Source organism: Neovison vison, chromosome 12, assembly GCF_020171115.1.
Source record: "Neovison vison isolate M4711 chromosome 12, ASM_NN_V1, whole genome shotgun sequence".
NCBI classification, from domain to species: domain Eukaryota; kingdom Metazoa; phylum Chordata; class Mammalia; order Carnivora; family Mustelidae; genus Neogale; species Neogale vison.
This window is the reverse complement of record NC_058102.1, coordinates 141400161-141417068: the sequence shown is the minus strand read 5'-3', so window position 1 is coordinate 141417068 and position 16908 is coordinate 141400161. Positions and strand designations below refer to the sequence as shown.

The 16908-nt window shown below is 58.6% G+C and overlaps 1 protein-coding gene across 5 annotated transcripts in view; it reads left to right on the top strand.

Annotated features, from left to right (window-relative positions):
* The first annotated feature begins 1946 nt into the window (after window positions 1-1946).
* The window catches only part of GATA3 (GATA binding protein 3), a 28179-nt gene continuing 13217 nt past the window's right edge, over window positions 1947-16908 (top strand). The window contains exons 1-3 of one of the 5 annotated variants that reach the window (XM_044226293.1): window positions 1947-2033; window positions 10085-10724; window positions 13136-13672. In XM_044226293.1, the coding sequence (XP_044082228.1) occupies window positions 10484-10724; window positions 13136-13672 (778 nt within the window). In that variant the 5' untranslated portion in view covers window positions 1947-2033; window positions 10085-10483. The other 4 variants (XM_044226291.1, XM_044226292.1, XM_044226289.1 and 1 more) reach the window with 4 other exon arrangements.

The following is a 16908-nucleotide window of genomic DNA, read 5'->3' as shown; positions in this document are numbered from 1 at the left end:
TTCAGGCCATCTTCCCCACCCCCCCCCAACTCTGCCGGGTTCACACACCCCTGATGTGCAGATTGCGTGTTTGCAAGAGGGGGTGAAATGCATTCCTCGCTTAGTCTTCTCTCCTCCCTCCCTTTCCCCCTTCGCAACCCGGAAGAGCTCCGCTCTCTACAGTGAGCAGAAGGCGGAGGGAGGGGGTTCCTAGGAAGGATGCACATTACCCAGGTTTTACTGCTCGCTGGAAGCCCGCGTGAGATGCCGTAAGCAGTTGGGGCGGTTAGGACCGCAGCGACGGCAAGAGTGGCCAAGTCTGCCTGTCATTTGTGCCTTCGGGATCTCCGGCAAGTCAGAAAAAAAAAAAATAAATAAAACACAGCTGGCCCACGGGAGCAAAAACACCCAGGTCAGTGAATATCGTTATCTTTTCTTTAACTCTGTGCTCGCTTTCCCTGCTCCACGGGGAGAGAATTAAGAGGAGGTCTAAACTGCAAAGGGACAGCTGCCCCTGGAAGAAAGTGAACTAGACCCCAGTCTTGATTGCTTTTTTTCTGGTTACTGGCAATCTTTGGCTTTCTGCAATGACCTTGGGCGAGCATGGTGTGTGCATGTGTGTATGCCCTTGTTTGGAGGAAAAGAGCTAGTAGAGCTAAGCGTGTGGACGAAAACTAAACAGAAGTATGAGAGGCGGTAGGGATGCTTGGGAAGGGCTGGACACCCGTTTCCCACTTCAGGGAGGGCGGAGGATTGGCAAAAAGAACCTAGGGAGAAGCAGCTCAGCCTTCTCCCAAAGGTGGCTGCTGGTCTGGCTGTCAATTGAGTGTTTATTTCCCTCTGCTTACAAGTGTGTGCTTAGGCTCATTGTCTCTGCATATAATTAAAGAAACAGCTGGGCACTCTGAGATAGAAGTTGGAGTCCAGATGTGTGGGCGTCTGGTATCCCTGGAGAGCTGGTGGCGGGAGGCACCTTTGTTTCCAGGAGCACCCTGAACCGAGCGAGAAAACCACAACCTGTAAGAGAGGGCGCTCAGGGTTGTGGGGAGCAGCATGGACAGAAGGGGCAAGAATTCGACTTTTTCCTGGAACATTGGACCAACAGGGCTCCAACCAGTCAGTCAGGCACAGTTCCCAACAAACACAGAAATCATTAAAATGCAAAGGAAGTTGATGAATCTGAACCGGAGAGTTGCTTTGATAAGTCTTTTCTTCCTCTAGGGAGACCTCAGCCTGAGGGAAACTGCCTGGGCGATTCTGTCTAGGGCTTGGGATGGAAAGGAGTCTACCGCCCCCCGGCCCTGGATCTTTCCTCGGTTTGATTCCATGTTTCTTGGCTATTTTCTCCTCCCCTTGTGGCCCACACTCACTAGGACACTGGGGGTAGTGGATGGGAGCTTAGGAACTTGAAAGCGTCAAATAATAAAGCAGCATTGGCAGTCCTCCACCCCTTAGCGGTAGTGGCAGAAAAGGTGTGTGTGTTGAGGAGAGAGGAGGATGGGGGCTGCTGGTCCTGTGTCTGGCTTGGGGGGCAGGGGGTCCCAGTCAGGCTGGTGGAGTCCATCCAGGTGGCCAGGGCCCAAGTGGCTGATAGTGGGCAGGAGGCTGGCCAGGAACCCTTTTAAACGTGTGTGTGCTTCCGAGGAGAAGGAGAGTTTGCTGCCCGTTTCAGAGGGGAGGGGTATGGCATCCAGGTCAGACCGAGCCCCAGGTGGGTGTCTGGTCCCCGGGGCTCCCATTACTGATTTCCTTGTGGGGGTCAAGGAGGAGGTCCAGCTTTGAGGTTCTAGCAGCAGGCCAGGCCTACGGCTCCTGGCTTGAGAACCCGGCTGGGTTCAGAGGATACGGGGGAGTGGCGCTTGGTACACAGTCCCCACAGGCCCACCCTCCCTTGCACACAAGCTGGGCTCTGCCAGCCCCGACAGGGGGTTGGGGGGAACCACTCAGGCTTGGGGTTAGCCAGTCCTGCCAAAAAGCTCAGAGACAGGGGAAGCCGCATTTTCCTTTATTGCCATTTCCACCCTGCCTTTCTGCAGCTGATGTATGAGGTGGGGGTAAGTCGGGGGTGCAGTGAGTGGTTGGGAGTGGGCGCCCCTGGGCACTCATTGGCGGAGCCTCTGTGTCGGGCCGCCCAGCAGCTCAGGGCCACAGAGAGCGAGCGCGCCTCGGGAAGGGGCAGGTATGTGGGAGGCGGGTGGCTGAGAACCCCTCTTTTGGAATTTAAGGCGATTCGTGTCCAGGAACCTTCAGCGGTGGCAGGGAATTAGGAATCCTGATAAAGTGTGTGGGGGCAGAATCCCGAAGCCCGGTGTTCTCTAGCCACAATTATCCTGATCATTTCTGGGCTGGACTGGGATGTTGTCTCCTCCGCCTCTGAGCCTTTGCACACAGAAATGTGCATTCGTTTGTGGTATGTCTTTGCGTGTGGACCGAATATCTCGGATCACCCGCTTCTTCATGGTTGGGGGTAACTGGAGCGGGTTTAACAACCGTGGCGATCCGGTCTGGGAAACCCCGAGCTGGAGTGCGAACCCCCCTTTGCTTCTGGTCGCTGGGCAGACTGGACTGGAGGAGGATGAGAAAGAAACCCGGGGCGCGAGGCACTGGAGCGGGATGGGGGGGGGTCTCCCTGGGTGTCCGTCGCTGCGGGTCTGCGGGCGATGTGTGTGGTTGCTGTTTCGTTTTCTGTAACAAATTGCTGGAGGTCCACGAGGTGGCAGACAGCGGAGAGCGGAGCGCGAGCCAGGCGCCTGGAGGGGAGAGGCGGCCGGGTGGACACGGTCCGGGAGGGCGCACGCGGGAGGCCGGCTTCTTCCATCTCGGAGCCCCGCGCACTTGCAGATTTTATTACGGGGTCTCCCGAGCGTCCAAAGGAAGACATTACAATTCGCGCTTTTAGAAGCTCGCCTCGGCGGTCGCCTCATCTGAATGAAATCCTCTGCGCCCGTTTTCCCTCTCCCTGTGTGTTATGAACACCCTCCTTTCCCTCGAGGCCCACCGCCGACGGTCCAGGAACAAACACACCCCAGTTTCCCCGGCTAATCCAGAGAGGTAGAAACACAAGAGCTCCAGCAGAAAGCCCGCCTCCTGTAATGTCAAGTTGGAGTGGCTGGAGAGTCGGGTGCGCCAGGGCTTGAGGCTCCGAGCTGGGGCCGGCAGGGGCAGTGAGGCGGCTGAGCGCGGGAGGCTAAGCCAACTGGAGCAGGTGGCCCAAGGGCACCCCTTCTCGCCTGAAAAATGCTGGGCCTGAAGTCCGAAAGGACTCGCCCAGGAGGAAAGCCCGAGTCTAGATTCAGCGAAGCTCAACCTCAGGGCCCGTGATCCTGCTGGGAGCTGCATAAACGGCCTCTGGCCTGGGAGGGCCAGGGCACCCGCTGGAGCCCCTCCATCCTTTCTTCCTCTCTTGGGGTTCCCGTTGTTCCCCAGACCTCCAAGGCCCGGAGGAAGGGACAGTTGGGAGGTGCGCCCTTCTTCTGGGGTGATTCTCATTCCTTCCAAATCATCCTTCAGGGCACTCTTTCTCTCCTACCCAACACCCAGGCTCCCCCCAGTGCTACCCGCGACCTGTGCACCCTTAGGCTCTAAAACAGAAATCCCCTGTCCTCTCCCTCCTTCCTCCCCCTTTCCGCTACACCCCTACCTAATTTTTATCTCTATACAATCGGGGTTTTTCTCACCCAAGGAGAAGAAGGTAGCGGCAGAGGCAGGGCCAGCCTCCCCCACCAAGCTGGAGAGCCCAACCTGGCGGTGGGGAGCGGAGCAGGAGGGGTAATCTCAGAAGGCATCTCCTCTCTGACTCTCCACATCTCTCGCTGCTCCTCCTGGCCTGGGCGGGCTTCCTTCCAAGTTTTGAACACTGATAGATGAATAAGAAAAAAAAAAAAAAAAGTAAATCAAACCACCTCCCACCCCAAAAGCGATGGTTCATTTCCCAAGGCAGGAAGACCCTAGGCCGGAGGCGGGTGGGCGTGGGAACCGGGAGGAGAGCTGCGCGTGCACAACTCTTTTCGCCTGAGTACCCGTGGGTTTCCCCTTTGACGTTTCCACCTCCAGTATGTGCCCTCTGACCGTGAGTTTTGGGGTCTCCCTTTTCTCTTCATTCCCCAAGTCCCCTGCTCGCGGTGTTTCATCTGAAAAAAGAACAGCCGGCATGCCCACTGCCTGCTTCTTTCTTATCTCCTCTTTCTCTCCCCACTCTCTGCGTTTCAGTTCATGCGGGAAAGAGAAAGGGGGTTGGATGGGAACCGCAGAGATCCAGCATAACCTGTGTTTAACCTGCGCTATCCCGGGGCGCCGCGTCCAAGCGGGCTACCCCGCCATTTCACCCGTGCCGCGCACGCCCGGCGGTGGCGCCTTGGGCCGTGTCCCCGGCGTAACCCTCCCGCCCCGGCAGCCTGCGAGCTGTTTATACAGCTTTACCTGTACTATTCTCGTAACCAGTAAAAATCCTCGCCTGCCCATGGTAACCTAATCCGAGGGCCGAGGCAGAGGAGGGGGAGGTGTGTACGCGCCAGAAGGGGGTTCTTCTCTCTTCCCGATTGGGAAGGAAATTGGGTGATGGAGGTGGGGGCCCAAGGGCCGACGAGGAAGGAGGCCTGCTTTCCACGTCCCTGTCCTCTCTGCTTTTCTCCCTCTAACAGGCATCGGGGACCCGCGCAGTGGTCGCAGGCAGGACGCATGCTGCCAGCAGGCGCGGCGGCCCGGGGCGCCCAGCCGGGCTAGCGAGGCCCAGGACTGGTTTCCAGGTCAGGACCTGGGTGCTCTCGTCCCGCTTTCCGCTTGCACCATTAGAACTTCCACACTTAAGACCAAAAATCCAGCAGAGAGGGGAGCCGGCCTTAACCAGATCCTCCCCGCCGTCCTCTCCTTTCAGAGCGCCCCTGTGCCGCACGCAGCCAGCGCAAGGAATCGAATTAAACGCCTCTTGGCGGTTATTGTCTCTCGCTAATTGCTCCAACAATGGCCACTATTAAAATGGAGACACCCAATTAAAGGCCCCGCCGGGCAGCGCTCGGCTCCGGGCGACGAACTGGCCGCCAACCTGGAGCTTGCAGACCGCCCCACCGCGAACCGGGCCGGTGTGGGGCGCCGGCGCCGGCCTCGGCACCTCTGGCCCCCACTTCCTCCCCAGACGTACAGCAACCGCGGCCGGTTCACACCATTTTTATTGACCGATCGCAGCCAAGGAAGATTGATCGAGCTGGAGTGGGAAAGGACTTCTCCTCCCCCCAAGCCCCGGCTCGCCAGGGCCTCGGGGCCGCGCTCCAATTTCTGGCCTTCGCTGTAGCTCTGCGCCCTCCCTGCCCCCAGCCCCGCAGGTTCCCGGCTTCATTTCTGTCTTTAACTGCGCGGCCGGGTCCGCCCAGGCCGGCGCCGAGGCTCCGGGGGGAGGGACGCGGCGTCGCGGCCCGGCTCCGCTTCTTTCTCCTGCCTGCAAATATTTGCTGCCTCGCTGGAAATCCGACTATTTCGCGCGCGCTCCGCTTGCAAAGTCCTTAAGTAAACACGCTCAAATGACCGCCCCAGGCGGCCCGAAGCACGCTCACTCCCCCTGCGCGCCGGATTAGTAACTTTATGACTTCGACCCCGAGGCTCGGCTCTCCGGTTGTCCTCCGCGGGCAGCGCGCGGGCGCCCGAGGCCGCCCGAGGCCGCTTCTCCCGGCACCTCGGCCCCGCGGAGCTCGCCTGGATGCGCCGGTTGCCAGGCTCGGGTGGGGCACGCTGGCCGCGTGGATCTCCGCTCTCTGGGTCCTGCGACCCCAGGGGTGAGCCTGGGGGCACGCCCCTCCCCTCTGCGCCGCGGGCTCCGGTTCCTTGGCGGGACTGGGTGTCCCCCTTCCATCGGGACGGAGCCTGGGCAGCCTCGGGAGGGCGGGTGGGAGGGACCTGCACTTGGGCATGTGTCTAGGGGTGTGTGTGTGGGTCCCAGCTTACCCCGACCGGGGGAGAGAAAGTTAGGTTCCATTTCTTACCCTTTCCCCAAGAGGGCACACACACCCCACTCAACTTGACGCCTGCAGCAGCCGCCTCGAGGCCTGGCGTTTCGGATAGGCCGCACTGGCTCCCGCCGCCCCCGCACGGCCCTGGGCCCGGGATCTTGAGCCCGGGCCGGGGGCTGCGCTATGGCTCGCTCGGCTCCGGGACGCTTGCCCCCAGGGTCCCGGGCATCCAGGCCGTTCGACAGCCCCTTACCCTGGAGAGGGAGGCCTCGCGCCCTGCAGGAGCACAGGGCCCCGCAGCGGCGGCGGCGGCGGCGAGATCCTCCTGGGTCTCCTCGCTTCCTCCACCAGCGCTGCGCCGGCTGCTCCTGGGGAGGCGGGGGGCACTCGCTAGACCGGGCCCGGGCCGGGCTTCCTGGGGAGGAGGCCGTCAGGGCTGCAGGAGGGCGCTGAGGCGTCTCTGCAGGAGGCCAGGATCCCAGCTTTGCGGGCTACGGCCGAGGGGGAGTCTGGACCACCTTCCCACCCCCCTTCTCCCGGCATCGAGCCCCCTCCCCTCCCCCGCCCGCCCGGGGAGGAGGAAGCCCGGCCTGCATTTGCCGGCGAGGCGGGTCAGGCCGGCGCCTGGCCTGGCTCAGACCCCCGCAGCCCGGCTCTCCGCCTCAGGCCACACGCTTCAGCTTCTCTCCGGCCTGGCTCCCTCCCTCCCTGCTTCCCCACGGATCCCGGGACGGACCTCGGCCCTCCCTCCCCTGTATCCCCCTCCCCTCCTTTTCCCTACCCACCCCCCTTCTCTGCGCTCCCGGCTCTGGGGCTGGGCCCGTGACGTCAAACCCAGTGTGGCGTCGGCGAGACTGGCCGGCGCGGGCCATCAAAAGAGCAACGTCCTCTTTCCCAATTACCCACTGTCAGTCCGGGAACAGGGGCGGACCGGCTGGGAATTAAATGTTAAATACCCCCTACAGGCTGGCTCCGAGACACCGGGCATCCAGCCGCAGCCCCCCACGCCTCTCTGCCAGCTTCAAACCATCCAGACCCAGGGCCTTCGAGATCTTTTATTTTTCCAAGGTGTGGGGAGGGGGAGGGGGTGGGGTGGGGAGAGGACTCTCCATCGCTGTGCCGCCCGACTCGGTGCTTTTAATTAAAACGAATAGTGCCCGCCCCCCACGTTCTGTGCCTTATCGGAGAGGGGCCGCGCCGCACAGGAAGGCCTCGTTCCCACAGATATTTTCCCTTTGTCTTTTAAAATTGTTCTAAGCTCGCAAGTTAACATTTTCAGGTCCTGGCGTCAGCAGCTTTTTTTTTCTCCAGGGGACGGCTCCCTTTTTCCTTTTGCCTGGCTTCCAGGTCTCGGGCCCGAAAGCCACGTTTGGGATTCCCCGCGTGACTTTGAACTGGGGTCCGGGTCTAGCGTCGCCTCGTCCCGGGCTGACGCGCCATGAAGCGCTTTTCTTGTCTTTTCCTCAACCCCCACTTCCATTCTTCATCTTAATCTCGGGGACTTTTAGCAAAAATGTGTGCTCGCTGGTCCGTCCTTGTTTATGAAGCGGTTTCCGGTGGATGGTAGACAGAAACTAAATAATTAAAAGGTTTGGAGAGCCCCGTGAGCAGCAGGAGAGGCTGGCAGCTTGGCTGGCTCTAGAGAGAAGTGGTCAGAGTGAAAAGAAAAATCGATGCTTCTTTACTGGGCCGCCCTAATAAACGGGAACTAAATGGGCTCAGGAGAAACGTGGAGGGGAGAGCAGTGCGTGCATGTGTTTAATTTTAGGAATTTTCTTCCTGTCCCGTATCTAGAAACTCAACCCTGATTTCTAGCAAACATCAGATTTAAGAAGACGGAGACTCAGGAGAAGCTCCAAATCCAAGATCGGGAGGACCACGTTGCCACTACTCTGAAATAAATTTTACTAATCTTCCTACAAGGATTGTGTATTAAAACAAGACATCTCTCGCCCCCCCCCACCCGAACACATACACCAAGTTAGGCTGAATATTGATGATTTTCCTTGAGCGCAGAACTTACTTTTAGGGAAGGTCTCTTGTATTTCGACTTTTTGTATTTGTAGGGAGTTTAATGGGGGAGAGGAGCGAAGAGGGAATGATGGCTTCAATTCCAATGAAACCCTAAATCCAGCTCTTAGTATCGTCCGTGGGATGGCCTGAGAGGGAACCCGCACGCTCCTTGCACACACTGCCCCGGGGTGAGCGGAGGGTGGAACCTGAGTTTTCCCTTCCCGCCTGACCCCTGCTCGCCCCGGCCGCGTTTTCGGGACGGGCGGCTGCAGGAGCCCGGGCGCCGCTAGGGGATGCAGTGGCTCAAAGGACCAAGCGAGGCCGGGGAGGTTGGAGCCCGCGGGGTCGGCCAATCGCGGCCCGGCCACAGCCTCGCCCGCTGATTGGCCCCTTCCCGTCCCCGCCCCGCGGGCCCCGCCCTCTCGCCGGGGCTTCTGGAGCCGCGCCCCCTCCGCCCGGGGCTGCCGGGCCGAGCCGGGCCGAGCGAGTCCCGGGAAGGTCGATGCCGTCCTGCCCGCCGGCGGGGATGGGGGTAGGTGGAGGGCGCTGGTTCCCCGGCCGGGGAAAAACGCCGGGAGCCAGAGCGAGTAGGGTCCTGGGCGGGGTGGAGGGAAAAGTTGGGTAACTGGAAAGGAGCCCCGAGTGCGTTCTTTGCAACCGCTCCCGCCCTGCTCGGGGGCTGGTGAGCGTCTCTCTCCCCCCCTCGTTTCCTTCCATCCCTGCTGCCCCTCGAGTGAGAAGCACGCACCGATGACAGACACCGGGTCCGGAAGGGACATCTGCGGCGGCGGGAACGTCCCTCCGAGGGGCTCGTGAGCACAAAGGCTGGGGGAAACGTTGACAGCGACCGCCCAAGTCCGGCGGACGTTCCGGGACGCTTCCCTCCTGCCCCAGCCCTCAGTCCCTTAGGCAATTCTCTCCAGAGACAAAAAGCAAAAGGACTTTGGCCTTAAAAAAAATTTTTTTTCCTGATCAGTTTTATAGGCACATAGCTCCAAATCAATAACCTCCCCAAGACCCTGGACTGAGTCTAAAAACAGTTTCCTTGTGCTGGTGGTCGTGGAAAGTCTGAGAAAGAAAGGCCGCCTGGAGAAATGGACTTTATGAATGGGGCAGGCCGGTCTCCCCGGCGCGGAATCAGCGCCCGGGCCGGAATGAATTGGCAGGAACAGGAGCCACATTTAAAGGGCCAGAGCGCGAATTCCCTCCTGCCCGCCCCCTCCGCCCCGAGCCCCCCCGGGCCTCGCCCACCCGCCCCGCCGCCCCTCCGCCCGGGCTGCCCTCCGCGGCGCCCCCCTTCCGGTCAGCGGAGGGGCGGGAGCAGGGGCGGAGGGGTGCAGGGGGGTGAGGTCCTGGAGCGGGTTTGGGTTGCAGTTTCCTTGTGCTGGTGATCCTGTCCCCTCCTCGCCAGCGCCAGGCTCCTCCCCCTCGGCGCGGATGACACTAGAACCTCCTTAAGTTGCGTCGCGCCACAGCTGTCTGCGAACACTGAGCTGCCTGGCGCCGTCTTGATACTTTCAGAAAGAATGCATTCCCTGTAAAAAAAAAAAAAAAATACTGAGAGAGGGAGAGAGAGGAAAAGAGAGAGAGACGGAGAGCGCGCGCGACAGAGCGAGCCACGCAATCTGACCGAGCAGTTTCTGCTCTCCCAGGTCGCACGCCTCCTCCTCCTCCTCTCTGCTCCTCGCTACCCAGGTTGGTACTGGCAACTTTTTTTTTTTTTTTAAAGTTTGATTTTTTTTTTTTTTTTTTTTTTCCCCTTGCTCCATTTGGGAGGGCTTTAAAACACTTTCAACTTAGCCCTCCTCTTTGGAGAGTTGCTGGAGGCCTGGAAGGCAGGTCCCGGGATCGCTGTCCCGGGGGGCGGGGGGGTGGAGAGGGAGCTGTCGGCCGAGCTGCAACCGCTCAGCCGGTGCAGGGCCCTCGGGAGGGACCGCCCGGCTGCCGGGGATGGACTTGGGAGTCGTTCCCTGGGCGGCCGCGTCCCGGTTGGCCTCGCTCGGGAGGAGGCGTGCGCGTGTGCGCGTGTGCGCGCGTGTCCTGGGTGCGCGGGCGCGGGGCCGGGCGGCTCGCGGGGAGGTGGTGCCACTTCATAAACTCAGGTGCTCAAGTCCTCAGGAGCTCATCCAGGTTTCCCCCTCTCTCCTTCGCAGGTGACCCGAGGAGAGCCTCAGCCTCAGAGCCGCTGAGGGAGCCCCGGTGCAGAAGAGCCTCCCTTGCAGAATTCCAGCCACCTTCGCTCGCCCTCCCCCGTTTTAGGACTTGGTCCCCCTTTATCCTTCCGTACCTATTTTTTGGAATTTCTTTTTTCTTCCCCTTCTTCTCTTACCTACTGCTTACAGATTTTTTTTTTTTTTAAATCTCCTTTGCTTACTTTTCCTTCCCAGCGTTCCCATTCCCCCACTGAAAACAAATCGTTAACCGGCCCCCGCCCCTCGGACGGCAGGAGCACCTGCAGAGCCTCGGAGCCCCCAGACCCTCCAGCCCGACCGCCCTCCCTCTCCGCGCGCGGGTTCCGGGCCTGGCGAGAGGGCGCGAGCGCAGCCGGGGCCATGGAGGTGACGGCGGACCAGCCGCGCTGGGTGAGCCACCACCACCCCGCGGTCCTCAACGGGCAGCACCCGGACACGCACCACCCGGGCCTCGGCCACTCCTACATGGACCCGGCGCAGTACCCCCTGCCCGAGGAGGTGGATGTACTTTTTAACATCGACGGTCAAGGCAACCACGTCCCTTCCTACTACGGCAACTCAGTGAGGGCCACGGTGCAGAGGTACCCTCCGACCCACCACGGTGAGTCCGCCCGGGGCGCCGGGACCCCCCGCCCAGCTGCCGCCGCTCCCCGCCGGGTCGGGGAGGCGGGGACGGACGAGGGGGTGGGGAGACCCAGCGAAAGCCCCCAAGTGCCGTTTCTGCTACAATTCAAAAAAAATTGGGGCCCGGAAATGGGCGAGGAAGCAGCCTCGGTCGCCGCGAGAGTGTGTTTTTCAAAAAGTCGCAGCAGGCGTCTCTCCGCGGCGGCTGTGCCCGGGGCCTGGCGCTCACCTGGCAGGCGCCCGACTGCAGCCCTCTCTCCCCGCGCGGCCGCAGGTTCGGGGGGCGGGGGCGCCTCCGGCTCCGGGGCTCCGGGAGCCGAGCCTCTGCTCCTGCGCCTGCGGCTCCGTGGGCCCGCGGGCGGCGCGGGCCGAGCCCGGCTCGGGCTTGGGTCCTTCGGAAAGGGCTTCGCTCCCCCAGTTAACCTGGAGTTCTTTCTCGGGGTGGGGTGGGGGGCTTCTGCCAGCGTGCCTCAGTTTCTTTTTCTGGGCACACGTTCAGAAAGGCGGGAGAGAAATTTAATCTGCATCCCTGTTTTTTTCTTTTTTCTTTCTTTCTTTTTTTTTTTTGACCTTTCCCCGAAGCTAGTGCATTTGGTTCCTGGGCAGGTCTGGCACCCCTTGGCTCTGAGGAGTGGAATTCTGGTACTTGAAGGGGTTTCGGTGGGGAGGCTACTGTCTTAAACGGGAGATTCCCGGCTGCACAGAATTTTCCTGCGTCTTGGCTTTTAGGTTGCCGCATTCCCTGCTCCCCCAAAACCTTGCCTTACTCTCTCCTCCGGCCTACCACCGTCCCCTTAGGCTCCCAAAGAAGAGTTAGGATCCAACGGCGTTTCTTTCTTATGTGGGAGCGATTCCCACATAAGAAAGAAAAGTTGTCTTCTCTTTTCTTTTTTTTTTCCTTTCTCTTTCACCTTTGAAATAGTTTCGCCGCTTTCTAAAAGGTTAAGAACTCAGCCTTGTGCAGTAAGGGGGAAAAAAGCTCTAAGATTTCCAGCGTAAGTGAGTTCCTAAAGAAGAAATAGAGGCACAATCTCAGGCAGAGAAAATGGGAGTCTCTTCTAGTCTGGGCGACTGAGGTCTTCCTTGGTCCCCCTACTTAGAGCCTGCACTGGCGACGCCCGGTGACAGAGCCCCTCGTGGCAGGCGTCCACCACCCCGCTGTCACCAGGTTTTAAACAATTGTTTCTGCGGATGGGGCGCTCTTTGCCCTTCTTCTGTGCAGATCAGCAGTTAAGTGGAAATGCGGTAGATGCAGCCTTAATATTATTTACTATACTACTTCCTGCATAACATTGAATCTTGACCCTTGGCGTTCAGAGAGCTCTCCTTCCCCCTCCCCACCCCTTCCTCTCTCAAGATTTTAGTTTCAGTATTGTTCTTCATGGTTAAATAGCATGTCAGATGCTGAGGTAGGTAGTGGATTAAAAGATCAATAAGTGTGTGGATTTGCACTTAAAGTCTGCATGGGCCCCTCTCGGGGTGAGTGGACGTGCCTGGGTCATGGCCATCCGAAAACTGTGTCTTTTGACTGCTCTGGGGAGTGAAAGATACATGCCAACAAGGATTTTGTGTCGTAGGGGCTCAGGTGAAAATTCCCCAGTGGCACTGGTGGCATCCCAACTTTGAGGGCAAATTTGGGGTTTACTTTATTTTCCTTCGGTAGGATTTGGGAGGGTGAAAAAGGCAGGGTCCAGCCCTGGAAACTTCCTTCAACAGTCTGGGTGATTAAAAGGTCCTCGCAAATCCCAGTTCGGGCCTTGCGTGTTTTGAGCAGGCGCTGAAGTAGGGTTACTGGAAAGTAACCCCCAAATGCTCCCTTCCCTCTCTTCCCTCCCTTCCCTTCGAGCACCCTCCTTCCTGCCCTGGGCCATGGGAGTGGGGCCTCTCTCCGGGTCCACGTCTTTTCCCCGTGTGGAGCGGTGGTTTGGCCAGGCTCACCCATCAGGCCTCATTATTCACAGCCCACTCTTCTCGGCCTGGCTGGGATCAGGTCTGGGGAGGGGGACTCTGGGCCATTGAAGGAAACCAATAAATCAAGTCAAGTTCCAGAGAGGGACCTCAGGGATGCCACTTTGAAAGGGTATCTAGAGAGACCAGATATGCCCAGGGGCTCTCTCCACTCCCTCCAAGCATCTCTTGGATGTCAGACACAGGCCCCCAATTCTGCTGGATTTGATGGGACCTTCGTGTAGGAGACACGGGTGTCAAGAGCGCGTTGGCCAAGGTGTTCCGGCCGGCCTGGGGGAAGGAGTGGGCCTGCTCTGGGGTCCAAGGTGTGTTTGGGTCTGGCCAGGCACGGGGAGGACCCCCAAGTGTGTCTGAGGGCCTCCGAAGCGGCTCTCACGGGCATTTCTCTGTCCTGTCTCCCCCCACCCCCTTCCCGCGCAGGGAGCCAGGTGTGCCGCCCGCCCCTGCTGCACGGATCCCTGCCCTGGCTGGACGGCGGCAAGGCTCTGGGCAGCCACCACACCGCTTCGCCCTGGAACCTCAGCCCCTTCTCCAAGACGTCCATCCACCACGGCTCCCCGGGGCCGCTGTCCGTCTACCCGCCGGCCTCGTCGTCCTCGCTGTCGGCGGGCCACTCCAGCCCGCACCTCTTCACCTTCCCGCCCACCCCGCCGAAGGACGTCTCCCCGGACCCGTCCCTGTCCACCCCGGGCTCGGCCGGCTCGGCCCGGCAGGACGAGAAAGAGTGCATCAAGTACCAGGTGCCGCTGCCCGACAGCATGAAGCTCGAGTCCACGCACTCGCGGGGCAGCATGACCACCCTGGGAGGGGCGGCCTCGACGGCGCATCACCCGATCACCACGTACCCGCCCTACGTCCCCGAATACAGCTCCGGACTCTTCCCGCCCAGCAGCCTGCTGGGGGGCTCCCCCACCGGCTTCGGATGCAAGTCGAGGCCCAAGGCGAGATCCAGCACAGGTAGGAACCTTCTCCACCGCCACCCCCACTCCCCCGAACCCCGGAGCCTTTTCTCCTTTTCAAACCTCTCCCTTCTCCTAAATCCAGGCCAGGGAGGAGGGAGCCCAAGGCTGGCCCCTCAGGGGAGCTGGCTGGTGTTCCAGACCCTTCCGAGATTTGATTTCTTCCCTTTCTTCCAGCAGGGGGAAAGAATGAGGTGTGTCCTATCTCATTCCAATCCTCAGAGCCCAGGGGAAGTGGGATCTAATTTACCACCCCCACCTCCATGAGCTGGGGAAGGAAAAAGACAAACAAAAACAAATACCCTGTCCTGCCTGCCTGGGGACCTTTGGGTTCTGCCAGTAACCTTTAGTCAGTTTCCAAGACCAAATGGAAAGCCCAGGGAATAAATCTTTAGTGTTTAATGCTAAAACGAAACCTCCTCAAACCTAAACAAACAGGTCCCTCCTTTGACCCCCCTGGCCTCTGTGGCCGTCTGCCTGTTCTTCTGGGCTCAGCTCCGTGGGGGTCATGCAGGCAACAGAGGGACAGCCCTTTACACAGACATGGGTAAATAAAGCATGTGTATATTTGGGGGTGTGTGTGGAAAGCAGGACCCTGGCAAAAGCAGCACACGTATTCTTTGCATGGAAGAGGGGGCTGTCACCCTAAGGGAGGAGGGCTGTGTCCAGGGAAAACTGGAATGAAAATCAAAAGTCCAGGGGGCCAGTCACCTGTGGTGGCAGCACAGGCCCAGGGCAGGAAGGCGTCTCAGGACCTCTTCCTCGACTGATCTGAAGCCAGAGGAGGTAGGAAGAACAGGACGACGTTCCCTAGGTGTGGGTCTCCGCTTCCTCTGCCCATCCTCTCTCAGAAAAGCACCCCCTGTCTAAAAGAGAGGGGCGTCTTGAATCTCTGGCTGTAGACACATGCTTTAAAAAAAAAAAAAAAAAAAAAGGAGGCAACACCAAACCCACACAAAATATTTTGGCTTTCAAAAGAAAATTATCCATCGCCAGTGTTGCTTCTAACCAAAGTCGTCGGGAGACCTTGGGATTCTTCTCTCAGATGAGGTTTAGCTATAGTTTAAAAGATTATTTTTCAAAGATTGTTCTGTCTCCTTGGGTGGGTCCATTTCGGGGTGGGTCTGTCTGTCCTGGCTCATTCCAGCGTCTCACCTCTGCCCTCCATCTCTAGAGATCCTATAGACAAAGAAGTGGTGAAAATCACTTGTCTTTTCTGGGTGGGACGAGCAGTCTTGAAACCGGGCTTGCAAAAACCGGGGTTTGAAAAACTTCCGAGGGAGGGCTCTGGGAGCCCAGTGACCATGAGATCAGTTTTCAGGGTTTTTTTCCAGGGTGACATTCACTCCGACTGCCTGGGCAGGACTGTCTCTATTTAGTTGATATGTTTGAGCTAATCCAATTATTTTCAGACTGCCGCACGCGACAGTTGCATTGTTTATCCCGCGCCAGGAACTTTAATAGAGTCCGGATGCGGTTAGGCTGACAGAAAAACTCAGACCTGCCTGTTCAGTACATGAAAGTCGGCAGAGGGAGAGGGAGGTAGCCTCGCTGGTGGAGTCACAGAGAAAGCAAGAGGAAGGGAGAACAGGCAGAGGAAAGTGGCCCGGCTGCCTCGCCCGCCGGGGGGCTGGGCTTGGGCCTGGAGTGGAGGGTTCCGGAGAAGTGGGGTTCACCTTGACTCAGAAAAGCCGGGGTTAGATCAGAGCTTGAGGACTGATAGCAAAGAGAGCAAACCGACGCATTTCGAGCTAGCGATGGGATTTTTTTTTTTTTTTTTAATTTCTCTTTTCTGGTAGCGCAAAGTTTTTTGGGGGGGAAGATCGTGGTATTTGAGGCTGGGGTGGTGGTTTGAGTGGGGGAGGGGACAGAACAACTTTTCCAGAGCCTCTGGTTTCTCTCCCCACTGGGGGCACACCTTTGGCCTTAGGCTGGTCTTTTCTGAACTTTCACTCTTTCCTCAAGCCCCTGAACATTTGGGGCGGGTGGGAGGAAGAGCTGCAGTTACCCCAAACCGGAACCAGGAACACCTATGGGTCTATTGTACTTTTTTTTTTTTTTTTTTTTTACTTTATATATATTATTATTATTATCTTGGTAGGTGGGGAGAGGAGAGAAGACATTGCAATATGGCTTTTTACTTCCTCCTTCTTATTCCTTTCTCACAGTCAGAAACCCCAAGGCTGCACACCTGGGCAGCCAGGGAGCTGGGACTTTTGGGAGTGTGGGAGTGGGGAGGAGGGTTTCTAGACCTTTCTAGGTAGAGAGGGTGGAAATGGCAGCAGTTCTTCAGGGAGTTCTCTGGGGTTTGGTGGTTGCTTTTTTTTTTTTGAACTCTGTGCAAATGCATTTGCCGAAGGTGGAGACAGGAGAAGAGAGGGTTGTTGCATTTTGGAGGAACGGTTGAAGCAGTGGTTAGGGTACCTCGTGCTTTTCTAACGCCAGGGCTGTCAGTGCTGGGTCTCCCTCTGCAAACAAAAGACAAAGGCTTCTAGCGAAGGGCCCTTTCTCGGCTCCCCCCCAAGCCTCCCCTGACTGTGGGCATCTCCCCCACCTTCCCCTTCGCAGACTCGGGTCCAGCTCCTACTCCTTCCGAGCCAGCCCAGGTCTCAGAATTTCAGCTGGAGGCCAGGGGGTTGGGGGTGTGTTTGAAAATGGCTGTCGAATGTCAGGAGGCCTCACAGCTCTGTGGTTCTCGTCACCTAAGAGAGAGAGGTGTCTGTCTGAGCAGCTCACACCAGGCAGTGAGCGAGGAGAGGGAAAGAAACCAGGAGAGTCAGGGCCTCCATTAGGAAAATTGGTTGTTTGCTGAAGTCACAGACTAGAGGCAACAATGAGACAAGAAAGAAAAAAAAAAAAGAAAAGAAAAAAAAAGAAAAAGCCAGACGAGGCAATCGCAAACTTGCGGAGTGAATCAAGACAGAAAATTGCTCTAGTGTGCGGAGCCTGGCTGAAGAGGCAACCGTTGCTAGTCTCGAAGGTCCTCCTGAAAAGGAAGCTGTCATCCTCCTCACTGGCTGACAAAGGAGAGGAAATCAGACTAATCGTGCGTCAGGCGGGGAGATCCCCCAGCCCCCGGTGCCTAGGAGCAGGGCTGCGGGCTGGCCACAGCGGGGACTCCACCCGGAGCTGGGGCTCCGGGAGGGGAGGGGAAGAGAGGGAGGAGGGGGCCAGCGAAACCTCGCCCCTGCCCAGCAGGAAAGGGACAGAATGACAAGGGATCAGAGAGGACTC